The 18,582-nt window shown below is 48.2% G+C and overlaps 1 protein-coding gene across 2 annotated transcripts in view; it reads left to right on the top strand.

The window, feature by feature from the left end:
* apba1b (amyloid beta (A4) precursor protein-binding, family A, member 1b) overlaps positions 1-18,582 on the top strand; it is a 180,731-nt gene that overhangs the window by 15,528 nt on the left and 146,621 nt on the right. The window contains exon 1 of one of the 2 annotated variants that reach the window (XM_078213968.1): positions 11,411-11,452. The exons of the other annotated variant lie outside the window; for it this stretch is intronic. Coding sequence (XP_078070094.1) covers positions 11,430-11,452 — 23 coding nt within the window. The 5' untranslated portion in view covers positions 11,411-11,429. Of the gene's footprint in view, positions 1-11,410; positions 11,453-18,582 lie in introns of those variants that run through there. 2 annotated transcript variants of the gene reach the window in all.

Here is an 18,582-nt window from a genome sequence, read left to right as displayed (position 1 = left end):
TTTTTAACTCATTCATGGGATGTATTTATTGTCCATCCCTAATTGCCCCTTGAGAAGATGGTGAGGAGCTGCTTTCTTGAACGGCTGCAGTCCATATGGTGTAGGTACCCCCACAGTGCTGTTGGGAGGGAGCTCTAGGACTTTGACCCAACGACAGTGAAGGAACGGCCGATTCTATTTCCAAGATGGTGGGGGACTCGGAGGGGAACCTCCAGTTGGTGGTGTTCTCAGGTGTCTGCTGTACCTTGTGCATCCAGGTGGTGGAAGTCATGGGTTTGGAAGGTGCTGTTGAAGGAGCCTTGGTGAGTTCCTGCAGTGCATCTTGTAGATGGCGCACACTGCTGCCGCTGTGCGTCGGTGGTGGAGGGAGTGAGTGTATTGATGCAGATTCCAACACATTGTGACCAAACCATTGTGTTGACTTACGAAGCTGTGGGCAACTGTGAATTCCCCTGACTTATTGATCTGGGAGGCAGTATCTGGCAAAAGACCATGTCTTGGCACCTTTCCAAAGGTTGCTGGGTCAAAATCCTGGAATTCCCTCCCTAACGGCATTGTGGGTCAACCCACAGCACGTGGACTGCAGCGATTCAAGAAGGCAGCTCACCGCCACCTTCTCAAAGGCATCTAGGGATGGGCAATAAATGCTGGCCAGCCAGCGACAACCATGTCCCATAAATGAATTTTTAAAAAACCTTTGTAAATATGTCTCGGCCACACAAAGTATGAGCTAATTCCCGCTCTGTCTGTCTTTTCATTCAGCTACAGAGCAACGTACATGGCTGCTAATGAGACTGTTTACTCATTGAGTTAGGACCTTGTTTCCCATGTCAATTCAATGGGGCACTATGCTGTTTCATGAGTGCATTAACTGTTTGAATCTTTGATCCCTCTCTCCAAGCACATGGCCTGCAGCCTTGGGTAATATTAGCTCCTTCCCTACCGCGTGCGGTTTTTCACAGCTCTGAAACTCACCAAGTGTGAGGCTGATAAGCACAGAACTGTCTTGCTCATCATTAACCGCGTCCATGTCCACTTGGAAAATTCCGGAGGTTTGCCCTTGTGTCGAATTTGGGACGCACTGTCACAGGGAGCGGCTGAGGTGAATAGTACAGTTGCATTTGAGAGGAAGAGGGGGGAGAAGGGAATAGAGGGTGGGTTACAATGGTCTTTTCAAGGAAAGATGTGAGGAGGCCTTAGTGGAGCATGAACACCAGCATGGACAGGTTGGACCGAATGGCCTGTATATCCTATATTCGTGCTTGTGGAAGTGAAGGCAACACAGCAGAGTAAGGGTGACCTGGCCTGGTGGACCAATGGGAACTCCGAGTAGGGAATCAAGCTCTCTTAAGCAGGAGATATTTTGGGAGCAAGCTACAGCCACAAGGCTACTATACAAGTCTTATCGATAAATACTTTTTTTGTGTCTATTAACAAAGTCTGTGAAAGTGCATCTTTACATCTGGCGACGAGGATAAATTATCCTGACCCTGCCTCTGACCCGACACCTGTGAGTATCCTGTTTTATTGGAAGTCTGAAAAAATAAATGCCCGAATGCCTCTCTTTGGGTGAATAGACTGATCCGAGATATCATAGAATCATAGAATCCCTACAGTGCAGAAGGAGGCCATTCGGCCCATCGAGTCTGCACCGACCACAATCCCACCCAGGCCCTACCCCCACATATTTTACCCGCTAATCCCTCTAACCTACGCATCCCAGGACTCTAAGGGGCAATTTTTAACCTGGCCAATCAACCTAACCCGCACATCTTTGGACTGTGGGAGGAAACCGGAGCACCCGGAGGAAACCCACGCAGACACGAGGAGAATGTGCAAACTCCACACAGACAGTGACCCGAGCCGGGAATCGAACCCGGGACCCTGGAGCTGTGAAGCAGCAGTGCTAACCACTGTGCTACCGTGCCGCCCATTATGGAGGTATTGCCAGACCCTGAGTAAAGTCGAATCAGAAAGGATGGAGAGCAACAAAGAGAACACGGCAAGACCCCTGAGTCAGAGTCCACAAGAGTTTAGGAAGAAACGTATAGAAAGACAAAGCTGTGAAACTGGCCAAGCCGGAAGAGCCAGCTTCAAATTTAAAAAGAAAGAATTTGGATAAAAGGCAAAAAATTGCTACAGTTTTCTAAAAAAAAAAGTTCAAAAGTTTGAAAAATAGTTTTCTGAGCGGGACATTCTGTACCTGCTTGACATGTTTGTTGCAAAATGCACCTGCAAAGGAAAACCAAGCAATGGCAGCTTGTGTGGGAGGGAAAGATCGCGACACAAGTGGCAATGCCCTTAAAGAGGTAATACATTTAAAGTGGCAATGCATTTAAAGAGGCAACCACAAGAAGGAATAAATGGCTCTGGACAGGAAAGTTGGAGCAGACCCCAGATAGAAGAAAACTCTCAAAATAAGTCCATAAGCAATGAAGACCTCAAGGAAGAGGCAATAGAAGGCCACAGATGATCTCAAAGGAGATGCAACAAAAAACGCAAGAAAGAGGCAACAAAACCTCAAAGGAGGCACTGGAAGACCCCAGAAAAAGGATGAAAGACAGACTCCAGATAGAGGGCAACTCTCAAAGAAAGGTCCGTAGCTGGCAAAGACCTCAAAGAGGAGGCAGCAGCAAATACGCCAGAAAGTGGACAAAAGAAGACCACACAAGGAGGGCAACAAAAGACCCCACATGAAGGGCAGACTTGTAGAATGGAAACCAGCCAACACTTCACCAGAGTCAGATCTGGCCAACAGTGAAGCCAAGAGGATTTAGCTAAAGTTAAGACAAATAGGAATGAATGTTTCATTTGTGAAATGTATATGTCCAGTAAGAACATAATGGATTCCCCTCGGAAAAAACACATAAATTAAAGACTTCAACAGAAACTAAGAACTATTGAACATAAAGAGGCAACAGCAAAAAGAATTAAAGCTCTAGAGAAGACATTGGAACAACAAGATGAACCATAGAATCCTACAGTGCAGAAAGAGGCCATCTGGCCCACCAAGGCTGCACCAGCTCTTCGAAAGAGCATCTCATTCGGGCCCTCCCCTCTGCACTATCCCTGCATATTTCCCATGACCAATCCACTTATCCTGCATTTCCTTGGGCACTAAGGGGCAATTTAGCATGGTCAATCCACCTGCCAAGAACTGTCAAGACGCAAGATTGTGTTGTATTGTGATGATATATGTGCCGGCATGCATTATAATGAAAGGTGCTTGGCAAATTAAGAGTCAACATGGGACTGGAGAGTGGCACCGCCCACAGTGTGATGTCACATGGTCAGAGAGCAGTCTAGAACAGAACCCAGTAAGCATAAAGCCTGCATAGAACAGCTCCATGCAAGATCATACTTGGAAATGTACATAGTTAAAGCCCACCAATAAAAGTGTTTATGTTTCAACGCACAAGCCTCAAGATCTCATCAATGAACCATCACCCCAGCAACATAAAGAACCCATATTAAGTATATAATACAACATGGTGTCATAATATGAAACTTCGGTAGTGGATCAAGTTGGATCCCTAGAATTATTCTCTTTGAGACCAGACTCCTGTCATACCCAGTAGACGAGGAGGGACAGATCGTTCATCAACATGTGGATCACTCTCGGAGTAGAGAGACTCTCTCGCAGTTAGTGTTATCATCAAGAAATGTTTCCGAACCTATAGACACCAAAGTTCCTGATCGACTTGTTATAAACATTACTGATGTGTCCAGGGAAGCCAGTAGTAATGAACTGTGTCGGAAGAGGTACCCGCTATTGCAGTTCCTGTTCATGTCGATCCTATGGAAACATCTCGGACTACATATATAGTAAATGGTAGAAGCTTAGGATTTTTGACAGGCAGAGAGATCTGGGTGTTACGTGTCCACCATCACTGAAAGTGGCAACACAGGTGGATAAGGTAGTCAAGAAGGCATGCGGCACGCTCACCTTCATCAGTCGGGGAACTGAGTATAAAAGTTTGCAGGTCATGCTGCAGGTGTATAGAATCTTTGTTACGCCTCATTTGCAATATTGTGTACAATTCTGGTCGCCACACTACCAGAAGGATGTGGAGGCTTTGGAGAGGTTACAGAAGAGATTTATCAGGATGTTGCCTGGCGTGGAGTGTATTAACTATGAGGAGAGGTTGGATAAACTTGGTTCTTTCTCACGGGAATGACGGAGGTTGAGGGGTGACCTGATAGAGGTTTACAAGATTGAGTGGCATGGACAGAGTGGATGGTCAGATGGTCTTTTGTAGGGTAGAAAAGTCAAGTACTCGGGGACATGGGTTTAAGGTGCGTGGGGATAAGTTTAGAGGAGATGTGCAAGGCAAGTTTTCTTACACAGAGGCTGCCCAGGAAGGTGGTGGGAGCAGATATGATAGCGGCATTTAAGGGTCAACAAGAGGAATACGTGAATAGGATGGGAATGGAAGGATACAGACTCTGTAAGTGCATACAGTTTTAGTTTAGGCAGACATCATGGTCGGCGCAGGCTTGGAGGGCCGAAGGGCCTGTTCCTGTGCTGTAATTTTCCTTGTTTCTTGTACAGAATTACAGTGCTCCACAGGAAACAGAAAAACCCCATAAAGACCTGATTTATAATTGTCGAACTCATGGCTATAATGTTTAGTTAGAATTTGGGATTGGATAACTTAGTAATTGAAGATTATATGAAGGAGTAAAAGGGAGAGGGATGTGATGGCTGTTCCTTTAAGGGCAACACAGCAGAGTAAGGGTCACTTGGCCAGGGGACCAATGGGAACTCAGATGTTTTGTGTTCTCCTCAATCACTCCAGGAGGTGGAACCTTCTTAGGCAGGAGACAGATAGGGAGCGAGCTACAGCCATGAGACTGCTGTACAATTCTTATTAATAAATATTTGTGTTTACTGATGATGTTTGTGAAAGTGCCTCCTTACAAAGCTGTATTCTCAAGGGTGGCACAGTGCTGACTCACAGTACCAGGGACCTGAGTTGGATTCTGGCCTTGGGTGACTGTCTGTCTGTGTGGGATTTGCACATTCTACCCGTGTCTGCGTGGATTTCCTCCGAGTGCTCTGGTTTCCTCCCACACTAAGCAGTCTCACAACACCAGGTTAAAGTCCAACAGGTTTATTTGGTAGCAAATACCATAAGCTTTCGGAGCGCTGCCCCTTCGTCATTCCTCCCACACTCCAGAGATGTGCAGGTTGGGTTGAGTGGCCATGTTAAATTAACCCTTAGATAAAGGCAGAATATCTAAATTGTCGCTTAGCATCCAAAGATGTACAGGTTAAGGGGATTAATGCGGTAAATACGTGGGGTTACGGCGATAGGGTCTGGGTGGGATTGTTGTTGGAGAGTCGATGCAGGTTAGATGGGCCAAATGGCCTCCTTCTGCACTGTAGGGATTCTCTGATTCAAGTGTCTGCATAGCAGAGATAGTGTGAGGCTGCTGTTTGACAGGACTGCACCACAGAGCGCACACTGGCTCCAGTCCAAGTAAATCCCATTGCAGTGTAGTTTTTTGTCATGCTTGCGTCTGTCTGATATCGAGCCTTTTGTTTTTGTAACGTGTGAAGGTTTCGCTTCACAAGCTGAAATTCGCATGCTGAGTCAGTGTTCATATCCTCAGCGGTGATTTCAGCAACTCAGCTGGTACAAGCAAGACTGATTGCATCACTTTGCTTCTCATCACTGATGTTTTGTGTTCTCCTCAACACTCTGTCTTCAATCATCTGCCCATTTTTCACTGCTACCCCTTGTCAGACAGAGTTCCAGTGCGAGGAATAGATTCGCAGTAAAGCTCCCCATGCCCCCATCATCAATCATCCTCATCCCCACCCAAACAGACACAAATTGCCCCTGAGTTTCCCCAAGAAAACACCAGCTGCCTCCCTGGTCCTTTGCTATTTTGTATATCCACCCAAGCTGATTCTACATCATGGCCGGGATTCTCCGACCTCGCCCCGCGGCTGGGATTCTCCGAACCCGCCCCCGCGGCTGGGATTCTCCGACCTCGCCCCGCGGCTGGGATTCTCCGAACCCGCCCCCGCGGCTGGGACTCTCCGACCCCACCCCCGCGGCTGGGACTCTCCGACTCCGACCCCGCCCCGCGGCTGGGATTCTCCGACCTCGCCCCCGCTGCTGGGATTCTCCGACCCCGCCCCGCGGCTAGGATTCTCCGACTCCGACCCCGCCCCCGAGGCTGGGACTCTCCGCTCTCGCCCCCGCAGCTGGGATTCTCCACCCTCCCCCCGCGGCTGGGACTCTCCGCCCCCGCGGCTGGGACTCTCCGCCCCCGCGGCTGGGACTCTCCGCCCCCGCGGCTGGGACTCTCCGCCCCCGCGGCTGGGACTCTCCGCTCTCGCTGCTGTGAATGGAGATTTGGCCAAGCGCCAAGTTCTCCGTTCTCACTGGCAGCGATGTGACACTGGAGAATTCTGGCCAATTTCTCACTGAGGAATGATCTCAGCCCTGATTAACAGAGCTACCCCACCCCAGACGTGCTGGTTAGGATGCATTGTCTGTGCTAAATTCTCCCTCAGTGTACCCGAACAGGCGCCGGAGTGTGGCGACTAGGGGGATTTTCGCAGTAACTTCATTGCAGTGTTAATGTAAGCCTACTTGTGACACTAATCTGTCCAAAAATGTGTGGGTTAGATTGATTGGCCATGCTCAATTGACCTTAGTGTCAGGGAGATTAGCAGGGTAAATGTGTGGGGTTACGGGGATAGGGCCTGGGTGGGATTATGGTCGGTGCAGACTCGATGGGCTGAATGGCCTCCTCCTGCACTGTCGGGATTCTATAATGACTGAACTTCAGACCGGCTGTAATGTGCTTTGGGGTGTCGCAAGGTCACGAAAAGCGTTAGATAAATGCGACTCTGTTTGTGTGCAACTGTGGAAGGTGGGGGTGGGGGGGCAGCGTTGGTGAGGCATGGCCCTTTGTGCCCTGCACAGGGCTGAAGCAGTGTGTGCCCACTGCAGGTCAGCCATGCACTGAGGAGTGTGCCGTGTGTGAGCTGAATTTCAATCCACGCTTTACTGTGCCACATATCCTGAAAATGCAAAGTGGCAATCTCAGCACTTGTGCTGACAAACCGCTTCTGTGCAAAAACACCCAGCAAACTGCACGGTACTGAAAGAGCTCGCTCACTCTCATCAATAGTCAGGGATTTGTTTGCTTTACTTTCCTCGTAGCACTAACGAATTGGTGGAGATTTAGTGAGGGTGATCTTGCGTCACGTCGGCAGTTGGTTTCACTGTCGTATGCTAATTTGTGTCTAACTAAGAAGCAAAACTGTTGCCAGAAACCCCGGAGGCTGAGGGGGTGACCTGATCGAGGCTCCAAAATTACCAAGGGGCAGCTCGGTGGCACAGTGGTTAGCACTGCAGCCTCACAGCGCCAGGGGCCCGGGTTCAATTCCCGGCTTGGGTCACTGTCTGTGTTGAGTCTGCACGTTCTCCCCGTGTCTGCGTGGGTTTCCTCCGGGTGCCCCGGTTAACTCCCACAGTCCAAAGATGGGTTAGGGTTGATTGGCCATGCTAAAATTAACCCTAGTGTCAGGCGGATTAGCAGGGTAAATATGAGGGGGTTCCGGGAATAGGGTCAGGGTCGGATTGTGTTTGGCGCAGACACGATGGGCCGAATGGCCTCCTTCTGCACGGTAGCGATTCTACGATTCACGAGTGTTAATGGAGACAGTTTGTGCAGAACGAGGGGCTGTCAGACGAGAGAGAGCCACTAATAAATCCAACAGGGAATTCAGGAGAAACTTCTAGAGTGAGGAGAATGTGGAACTGACTCCTCGGGGAGTGATGGAAGCCCATAGTGTAATGGAAGCTGATGTCCATCCCTAATTGATTTGATTTATTATTGTCACATCTATTAGCATACAGTGAAAAGTATTGTTTCTTGCGCGCTATACAGACAAAGCATACCGTTCATAGAGAAGGAAAGGAGAGAGTGCAGAATGTAGTGTTACAGTCATAGCTAGGGTGTAGAGAAAGATCAACTTAATGCAAGGTAAGTCCATTCAAAAGTCTGACAGCAGCAGGGAAGAAGCTGTTCTTAAGTCGGTTGGTACGTGACCTCAGACTTTTGTATCTTTTTCCTGTCGAAGGAAGCTGGAAGAGAGAATGTGTGGGGTCCTTAATTTATGTTGATGAATGCAACATAGAATCCCGACAGTGCAGAAGGAGGCCGTTTGGCCCATCGAGTCTGCACTGACAACAATCCCACTCAGGCCCTGTCTCCGTAACCCCACGTATTTACCTTGCTCGTCACCCTGACGCTCGGGGCAATTTCATAGGGTTTAGGCCAATGCACCCTAACCTGCACATCTTTGGACTGTGGGAGGAAACCAGAGCACCCGGAGGAAACCCACGCAGACACGGGGAGCACGTGCAAACTCCAATGTCCCATGGCGTTATTTGAGAAACTGTGTGAAATTTTTGCTGGGGTCCTGCAGAATTGATCCCTCAGCCGCCTCTGCCGAAAAGAAGTTGACTGAATGTATGGCTGACTGCTGTTTATTGGAGCTTGCTGTCTGCACCGCTGCTGCGGTGTACAGCTATGCAAGAATAACGTTGATGCACCACATGGAACTCATTGGCTGGAAAGTGAAACATCCCGGGGTGTGACGAGGTGCTATATAAATGGAGCCTTCCATCGCAGGCTGAAATATTCTGGTCTACGCAAATTAATTCAACAACAACTTGCAATATATGGTGCCTTTAATGGAGTAAAATATCCCAAGGTGCTTTGCAGGAGCGTAATCAATTAAAAAATATATATACCATGATGCATCAGAATGATGTTGAGAGGTCATTAATATGGGTGAAAGAAGTAGGTTTTAAAGAGCATCTTAAAGGATGAGGGAGAGGTGGAGAAGTTTAGGGAGGGAATTCCAGAACCATAGAATCCCTACAGTGCAGCAGTAGGCCTTTCAGTCCATCAAGTCTACACCAACTCTCCGGAAGAGCATCTTATCCTTGCCCTATCCCTGTAACCCTGATGCATTTTCCATGGCTAATTCACCCATTCCCTCACATCTTTGGACACCAGGGAGCAAGCTAGCATGGCCAATGTCCTTTAGGGAAGGAAATCTGCCATCCTTACCCAGCCAGGCCTACATGTGATTCCAAAGCCTTGGCAATGTGATTGACTCTCAACTGCCCTCCATAGGTGATTAGGGATGGATAATAAATGCCGGCCAGCCAGCGATATCCACGTCCCATGAATGAATTTTTTAAAAATCCACCTAACCAGAACTAGGGGCGCAGACAGCTGAAGGTACAGCCACCAATGGTGATCCAAGTGGAGTGGTGTGCAAGAGGCTAGAATTGGAGGAGTGTAGATATCGAGTAGAATTGTGGGACTGCGGGAGGTTACAGAGATGGGGAAAGGGACAAAGCAATTTGAAATCCACAGTGAGAATTTGAAAATTGCTGGGTGCCAGTGTATGCCTGTGGCTCCAGGGAAGATGGCTAAATGGGACTTGGGATGAGATAGGAAGTGAAACATTTGGTGTGAATGAGAAGCACTCAGAGCAAGTCCAAAGATGTGCGGGTTAGGTTGATTGGCCATGCTAAATTGACCCTAGTATCGGGTGGATTAGCAGGGTAAATATTTGGGGTTATGGGGATAGGGTGGGATTGTTGTCGGTGCAGACTCGATGGGCCGAATGGTCTCCTTCTGTACTGTAGGGATTCTATGAGACTTCCATCTAGAAGGACAAGGGCAGCAGACACAGCTTGGTATGGGGCTCCTGCTCTGCCCAAGACCGCGAGGAACTACAAAAGGTCGTGAATGTAGCCCAATCCATCACGCAAACCAACCTCCCATCCATTGACTCTGTCTACACTTCCCGCTGCCTCGGCAAAGCAGCCAACATAATTAAGTACTCCACGCACCCCGGACATTCTCTCTTCCACCTTCTTCCGTCGGGAAAAAAATACAAAAGTCTGAGGTCACGTACCAACCAACTCAAGAACAGCTTCTTCCCTGCTGCTGACAGACTTTTGAGTGGACTTACCTTGCATTAAGCTGATCTTTCTCTATACCCTAGCTATGACTGTAACACTACATTCTGCACTCCCTCCTTTCCTTCTCTATGAACGGTATGCTTTGTCTGTATAACGCGCAAGAAACAATACTTTTCACTGTATGTTAATATATGTGACAATAAATCAAATCAAATCAAAGACACATGGGAACACCATCACCTGCAAGTTCCCCTCCGAGCCACTCACCATCCTGACTTGGAAATATATCGCCGTTCCTTCACAGTCGCTGGGCCAAGATACTGGAATTCCCTCCCTAACGGCATTGTGGATCAACCCACAGCACGTGGACTGCAGCGATTCAAAAAGGCAGCTCACCACCACCTTCTCAAGGGCAACTAGGGATGGGCAATAAATGCTGTCTAGCCAACGACACCCATGTCCCATGAATGAACTAAAATATCTCCAAAATGGGAATGTTCCTGGGCTGAAGGCAGTTGCTATTTTACTTGATGGGAGATTTACAAAAGGATTGAATGCAAGCCTTCGCTATGGATGTTTGAAATTTTTGATGCCCTTGATGATGTCTTTATTTTTTTCATTCTTGTTGATGCTCCGTGCTGTAAACAAGCCTCAAAACAGCAGCGGGTATTTTTCCACCCTCTGATTTCCTCTCAGATCTCTGCTAGGCTGACAGTGCAGCACTCCCTCAGCACTGACCCTCTGACAGTGCTGCACTCCCTCAGCACTGACCCTCTGACAGTGCAGCACTCCCTCAGCACTGACCCCCTGACAGTGCAGCACTCCCTCAGTACTGACCCTCTGACAGTGCGGCACTCCCTCAGCACTGACCCTCTGACAGTGCTGCACTCCCTCAGCACTGACCCCCTGACAGTGCAGCACTCCCTCAGTACTGACCCTCTGACAGTGCAGCACTCCCTCAATACTGACCCTCTGACATTGCAGCACTCCCTCAGTACTGACCCTCTGACAGTACTGCACTCCCTCAGCACTGACCCTCTGACAGTGCAGCACTCCCTCAGCACTGACCCTCTGACAGTGCAGCACTCCCTCAGTCCTGACCCTCTGACAGTGCAGCACTCCTTCAGTACTGACCCTCTGACAGTGCGGCACTCCCTCAGCACTGACCCTCTAACAGTGCAGCACTCCCTCAGCACTGACCCTCTGACAGTGCGGCACTCCCTCAACAGTATGTACAATCTACAAGATCAAGTGCAAAGATTTGCCAAGGTTCCTTCTGATGCACCTTCCAAAACTGTGACCTCTGCCATCTAGAAGGACAGCAGACACAGGGGAACACCATCTCTTTCTTACAAGTTCCCCTCCAAGCCACCCACCATCCTGAACTGGAAATATATTGGCGTTCCGTCACTGTCGCTGGGTCAAAATCCTGGAATTCCCTCCCTAACAGCACTGTGGATGTACCTATGTTTAGTGATCAGGTAAAACATTAACCCAGTCATTTGTTTTTAAAGTCCAGTATTTGAGGGATGCTGCACCTTAATGGTTAAATATTGACAGTCTCGGTAATGTTGCATTTGTACTTTGGATCTGATCTGTGCTTTCAGTTCCAATGTGCATTCCTGTAGAATATATTGAGAAGGTGCAGCTGGTTGTGAAGTTATTTTGGATTTTAATTTTCAGAGTGGCGGTGTGTTGTACCTGCGATTTCCTTGGAATGCGATGATAATGTATAGCGTAGAGTGACGCACCACAGCAGGGCAGCATGGTGGCACAATTAGCACTGCTGCCTCACAGTTTGTGTCTTTATATACCCTGTTTGTGAACAGAACACCCACTTATCTGATGAAGGGGCAGCGCTCCGAAAGCTAGTGGCTTGTGCTACCAAATAGACCTGTTGGACTTTAACCTGGTGTTGTGAGACCTTTTACTGTCTCACAGCGCCAGGGACCCGGGTTCAATTCCGGCTTCGGGTCACTGTCTGTGCGGAGTCTACGTTGGTTTCCTCCGGGTGCTCTGGTTTCCTCCCACAGTCCAAAGATGTGTGGGCTAGGTGGATTGGCCTTGCTAAATTGACCCTAGTGTCAGGGGATTAACAGGGTAAATATGTGGGGTTACAGGGTGGGAATGTAGTCAGTGCAGACTCAATGGGCAGAATGGCCTCCTTCTGCACTGTATGATTCCATGATACTTAGGGAAGAGAGAGGCAGTGGCATTAGTGGTATTGTCACTGGACTAGCAATCCAAAGACCCAGGGTAATGCTCTGTGGACCCGGGTTCGAATCCCACCACGGCAGATGATGGAATTTGAATTCGATTTAAAATCTGAAACTAAAAGTCTAATGACCATGAAACCATTGTCGATTGTCCCATCTTGTTCACTAATGTCCCTTTAGGGAAGGAAACCGTACCTGATCATACAACAGTGTGGCTGACTCTTAACTGCCCTCTGAAATGGCCCAGTAAGCCCCTCGGCTCAAGGACAACAACTGTTGGCCCAGCCAGTGAGTCCCACAAGATAAATATATTCTCGTGTTGGAGGCAGTTCAGAAAAGGTTGACTAGGCTGATTCTGGGATGAAGAGGTTGCCTCATGAGAAAAGGTTGAGCAGGTTCGGCCCACACTCGTTGGCATTTGGAAGAACGAGAGGTGATGTGATTGAAACAGATTAGATTCTGAGGGGGGGTTGACAGGATAGATGCTGAGAGGACATTTCTCTCGTGTGGGGGCTTTCAAAATAAGACAGAGATGAGGAGGAATTTTGTCTCAGTGGGTTGTCAGTCTGTGGAATTCGCCACGGACAGCAGCGGAGGCTAGGTTTTGATTGACAATGGAGTCAGAGGTTATGGGAGATGGGCAGGAAAGTGTAGTTGGGACCACAGTCAGATCTTTTGAATGGCGGGGCAGGCTCAAGGGGCCAAATAGCCTCATCCTCTTTGCAATGATCTTATAGAAGGTGGCGGAGAGCCGTCAAGGTCTTGAACCGCTGCAGCCCCTGAGGTGTAGGTACACCCACTGTGCTGTTAGGGAGGGAGTTCCAGGATTTTGATCCAGTGACAGTGAAGGAATGGTGATATATTTCCAAGTCAGGATGGAGCCTGGCTTTTTTATTATTGGCTATTTACTATTTATTATTATTATTTATTATTGTAGGTTGACCTTCATTTACAATGAAGTTACTGTGAAAATCCCCTAGTCACCACACTCTGTTCGGGTACACTGAGGGAGAATTTAGCACGGCCAATGCACCTGACCAGCACGTCTTTCAGACTGTGGGAGGAAACCGGAGCACCCGGAGGAAACCCACGCAGACACGTGGAGAACGTGCAGACTCCGCACAGACACTGACCCAAGCTGGGAATCGAACCCAAGTCCCTGGCGCTTGGAGGGGAACTTGCAGGTGGTGGTGTTCCCATGTGTCTGCTGCCTTGTCCCTCTCGGTGGTAGAGTTCCCAGGTTCGGAAGATGCTGCCGAGGGAACCTTGGCGAGTTGCCGTGATGCATCTTGTGGATGGTGTACAGGGCTGTAACTGTGCGTCAGTGGTGGAGAGAGTCAATGTTGAAGGTGGTGGTTAAAGGTACGGTGAGGGGGATGATTGATTACCACTTCCTCCACCCAATGGGAGCAAAGTGGCAAATAATGGCAGCATCACGAATTTAAAAATAGTATTGGCCCAATGAAGTGAGGTCTACAGAGTAAAAGGCAGCAACTAATTTAGACCTGAACACAGGCTAGTAGCATATTAAACAGGGTTATATGTGCTTGAAGTACACTGTGCCATGATTCATTATGAATGATTAATTCCTGTGATTAATTTGAAATGGAGTTACATGATACTGTATTCAAAAAACATTTTAATAAAGAAGAGATGACTACTAAAAATAACAGGGTGTGTATCAGAGAGTTTACAAGGCTCCAGCCCAGTATGGGAGCAGCGCTCAGGCAGCAGAGGTCAGCGATGGTAACAGCCAAACCAAATGGTCAGTTTGTTCACCACCACTTTGAATGACCTTCGAGAGGTATGGACAGGGTGGATAGGGAGCAGCTGTCCCCCTTAGTTGAAGGGTCAGTTACGAGGGGACACAAGTTAAAAGTGAGGGGTGGGAGGTTTAGGGGGGATTTGAGGAAAAATATTTTTACCCAGAGGGTGGTGAGGGTCTGGAATGTGCTGCCTGGGAGGGTGGTGGAGGCGGGATGCCTCACATCCTTTAAAAAGTACCTGGATGAGTACTTGGCACACCATAACATTCAAGGCTATGGGCCAAGTGCTGGCAAGTGGGATTAGGTGGGCAGGTCAGGGCCTTTCATGTGTTGGTGCAGACTCGATGGGCTGAAGGGCCTCTTCTGCACTGTAGTATCCTGTGGTTCTGTGACCTCGAGTCTACAGCACCAAAGCAGGTCACTCAGTCTTGTTGCTCATCACAAACCTCCTCCCTACCCAAACATTACCTTGGGCGGCACAGTGGTTAGCACTGCTGCTTCACAGCGCCAGGAACCCGGGTTCGATTCCCAACTTGGGTCACTGCCTGTGCGGAGTCAGCACATTCTCCCCATGTCTGCGTGGGTTTCCTTCGGGTGCTCCGGTTTCCTCCCACAGACCGAAAAATGGATTGGCCGTGCTAAATTACCCCTTAGTGTCCATAGATGTATAGATTATTGGGATTAGCGGGGTAAATACGTGAGGTTTTGGGGATAGTGCCTGAGTGAGATGCTCTGTCGGAGAGTTGGTGTAGACACGATGGGCCGAAAGGCCACTTCCTGCACTGTAGAGATTCAATGATTCTTTCACTTGATCCTGTTAACTTATCCTCCTGTTCTTTCTCCCTCATGTATTTATCCCACTCACTCCTATGTGTATCTATACGATTCACCTTAACCACTGCCTTGACTTTCACATTCTGGGTGAAGAGCTTTCTCCTGGATTCCCGATTTGATTTATTGGTGATTATCTCAAATCGATGGCCCCTGGTTCTGGTGTCCCCCACAATTGGAAACATCTTCTCTGCAACCCACCCCGCCCTCCCCTATTGAACCCCGCCATAATGTTAAAGACCTGGAGCTAAGTGATTACATGAAGGAACTGAAGTTCTGCAGAAACCAAAATAGAAAATGCTGGAAAATATCAGCAGGTCTGACGGCATCTGTGGAGAGAGAATTGAGCCAGCGTTGTGAGTGATCCAGACTCAAAACATTGGCTCTATTCTCTCTCGATGTGGAGATGCCGGCGTTGGACTGGGGTAAACACAGTAAGAAGTTTAACAACACCAGGTTAAAGTCTATTCTCTCTCCACAGATGCCATCCGACCTGCTGAGATTTTCCAGCATTTTCTGTTTTTGTTTCAGATTCCAGCATCCGCGGTATTTTGCCTTTATCTTCAGGTTGTGTAGAGAGGGTGGCACGGTAGCATAGTGGTTAGCACTGCTGCTTCACAGCGCCAGGGACCCGGGTTCGATTCCTGGCTGGGGTCACTGTCTGTGTGGAGTTTGCACGTTCTCCCCGTGTCTGCATGGGTTTCCTCTGGGTGCTCCGATTTCCTCCCACATTCTGAAAGACGTGCTGGTTAGGGTGCATTGACCCGAACAGGCGCCGGACTGTGGCAACTAGGGGAATTTCACAGTAACTTCATTGCAGTGTTAATGTAAGCTTCACTTGTGACTAATAAATAAACTTTAATAATAAACTTTAAGATGCGTTCCAATCAAAATCTGCAACCAATGGATGACGGCAGTCTTGGTGATTAGGTAGGAGGAGAATTTCAGATAAGGCGTGGGTGAAGAGTTTTGCCATCGAGGTACTCTCGAAATCTTGGTGATGAATCCATGAAAATGAAAGCAATTAGCATTTTCCTTTTTGTTTTAAGACATCTTCAGATCCTCCCACAGCCTCCCGGTGAGGCCTCTTTACTCCTGCACTTGTCTTGCTTTGAACACAGCTGGACTGTCTTTCAGCCCCAAACTCCAGCCCTTTTCAAATGTAATCACAGAACAGAATGAACCCAATTTGAGCAAAACCACAAAAGATAATTAATGCTCTCTGATCGGGACTCAGCGCTGTACTTTTCAAGGGTCCCTTCTTCTTGATGAGCCTGTTTGGTTCTGACATTTCTGTGAGAGAGGAAACAGTGTTATTCTGCAGTTGATGTGTTTTTCTTTTGCCAAACGGACTAATTGACAAACAGTGAAATTTTGAGGAAGGCAATTTAACTCCACCACGATGGCCCTCCATATTGCTATGCAAGGCTGTTGCTAACATGCAATTAGCATTTATCTAGAATAGAATCCCTACAGTGCAGAAGGAGGCCATTCGGCCCATCAAGTCTGCACCAACCACAATCCCACCCAGGCCCTATTCCCGTAACCCCCATGCATTTACCTAAACTTTATCAAGTTTATTTATTAGTCACAAGTAAGGTTTACCCTGCTAACCCCCTGACACTAAGGGGCAATTTAGCATGGCCAATCAACCTAATCCTTGCACATCTTTAGTGCAAGATTAGGGTGGCACAGTAGTTAGCACTGCTGCCTCATAGCGCCAGGGACCTGGGTTCGATTCCCGGCTTGGGTCACTGCCTGTGTGAAGTCTGCATGTTCTCCCCGTGTCTGCGTGGGTTTCTTCCGGGTGCTCCGGTTTCCTCCCACAGTCTGAAAGACGTGTTGGTTAGGGTGCATTGACCCGGACAAAGCGCCGGATTGTGGCGACTAGGGGAATTTCACAGTAACTTCATTGCAGTGTTAATGTAAGCCTTACCTGTAACTAATAAATAAACTTTACTTTTACTTTGGATTGTGGGAGGAGACCGGAGCGCCCAGAGGATATCCAAGGGCAGAATGTGCAAACTTCACACAGTGACCCGAGGCTGGAAATGAACCCATGGAACAGAGTTGCTGATTATTTGAGGTCCAGTAATGTGTTACAGGAGTCAACTAAACAATCTAGGCAGAAACAGCATGCAGTCTGGTAGGATTTTGCACCATTGTGATGAGCCAGTGACATTGCTTGACAAATGGAATTGGAATATGCTTCCTCCTCCTGTTAATGGTATAGTCATAGCACTTAATTGTCTGTAGGTGGTGAGCATTAACTGGTGATTCATAGACACATCCCGGCAACCACAGCTTTTGTCCAAGAGGTGAGGTGTGACTCTAGAACAATGTAAAAGTGTCTAAAGGTTGGCTCCAGTTCTATCCTTCATCAGCTGGCTTACTGGAGTATAATACCTCGCCTCCTAGCTTTGCAACCTCCTTGAGCCTTCCGCAATCTCTTGCACTAAACTCCCGTTCTGACCATTTGTGTGTCTCCGTTTGTACATCTCTCACTCCACCAATGGTGACACTGACCTCAGCTGCCTGGGCCCTGAACTTGGCTACGGTCTGGGTGGCCCGGTGGCACAGTGGTTGGCACTGCTGCCTCACAGCGCCAGCAACCCGGGTTCAATTCCGGCCGTGGGTCACTGGCTGTGTGGAGTTTGCACGTCCTCCCCGTGTCTGCGTGGGTTTCCTCCGGGTGTTCTGGTTCCCCCCCACAGTCCAAAGATGTGCAGGTTAGGTGGATTGGCCATGCTAAATTACGTCAGCTGGACTAGCAGGGTAAATTAGTGTCCGGGGGCTAGCAGGGGAAATACGTGGGGTTACAGGGATAGGGCCAGGATGGGATTGTGGTCGGTGTACACTCGATGGGCCGAATGGCCTCCTTCTGCCCTGCAGGGATTCTATGATGTGGAGATGCCGGCGTTGGACTGGGGTAAACACAGTAAGAAGTTTAACAACACCAGGTTAAAGTCCAACAGGTTTATTTGGTAGCAAAAGCCACACAAGCTTTCGAGGCTCTGAGCCCCTTCTTCAGGTGAGTGGGAATTCTGTTCACAAACAGAACTTATAAGACACAGACTCAATTTACATGAATAATGGTTGGAATGCGAATACTTACAACTAATCCAGTCTTTAAGAAACAAAACAATGGGAGTGGAGAGAGCATCAAGACAGGCTAAAAAGATGTGTATTGTCTCCAGACAAGACAGCCAGTGAAACTCTGCAGGTCCACGCAACTGTGGGAGTTACAAATAGTGTGACATAAATTCTGATTCTAGGATCGCATGATAAAGACTCAGGAGGAAAAAAGCAGAAATATTTATGTGAAATAGTGTGACATAAACCCAATATCCCGGTTGAGGCCGTCCTTGTGTGTGCGGAACCTGGCTATCAGTTTCTGCTCCGCGACTCGAGTCGCGGAGCAGAAACTGATAGCCAGGTTCCGCACACACAAGGACGGCCTCAACCGGGATATTGGGTTTATGTCACACTATTTCACATAAATATTTCTGCTTTTTTCCTCCTGAGTCTTTATCATGCGATCCTAGAATCAGAATTTATGTCACACTATTTGTAACTCCCACAGTTGCGTGGACCTGCAGAGTTTCACTGGCTGTCTTGTCTGGAGACAATACACATCTTTTTAGCCTGTCTTGATGCTCTCTCCACTCCCATTGTTTTGTTTCTTAAAGACTGGATTAGTTGTAAGTATTCGCATTCCAACCATTATTCATGTAAATTGAGTCTGTGTCTTATAAGTTCTGTTTGTGAACAGAATTCCCACTCACCTGAAGAAGGGGC

Source organism: Mustelus asterias, chromosome 6 (genome assembly GCF_964213995.1).
Source record: "Mustelus asterias chromosome 6, sMusAst1.hap1.1, whole genome shotgun sequence".
In the NCBI taxonomy this organism is placed as follows: domain Eukaryota; kingdom Metazoa; phylum Chordata; class Chondrichthyes; order Carcharhiniformes; family Triakidae; genus Mustelus; species Mustelus asterias.
Note: the sequence above shows the minus strand (reverse complement) of the source record. Positions and strands in the feature narration are given on the sequence as shown.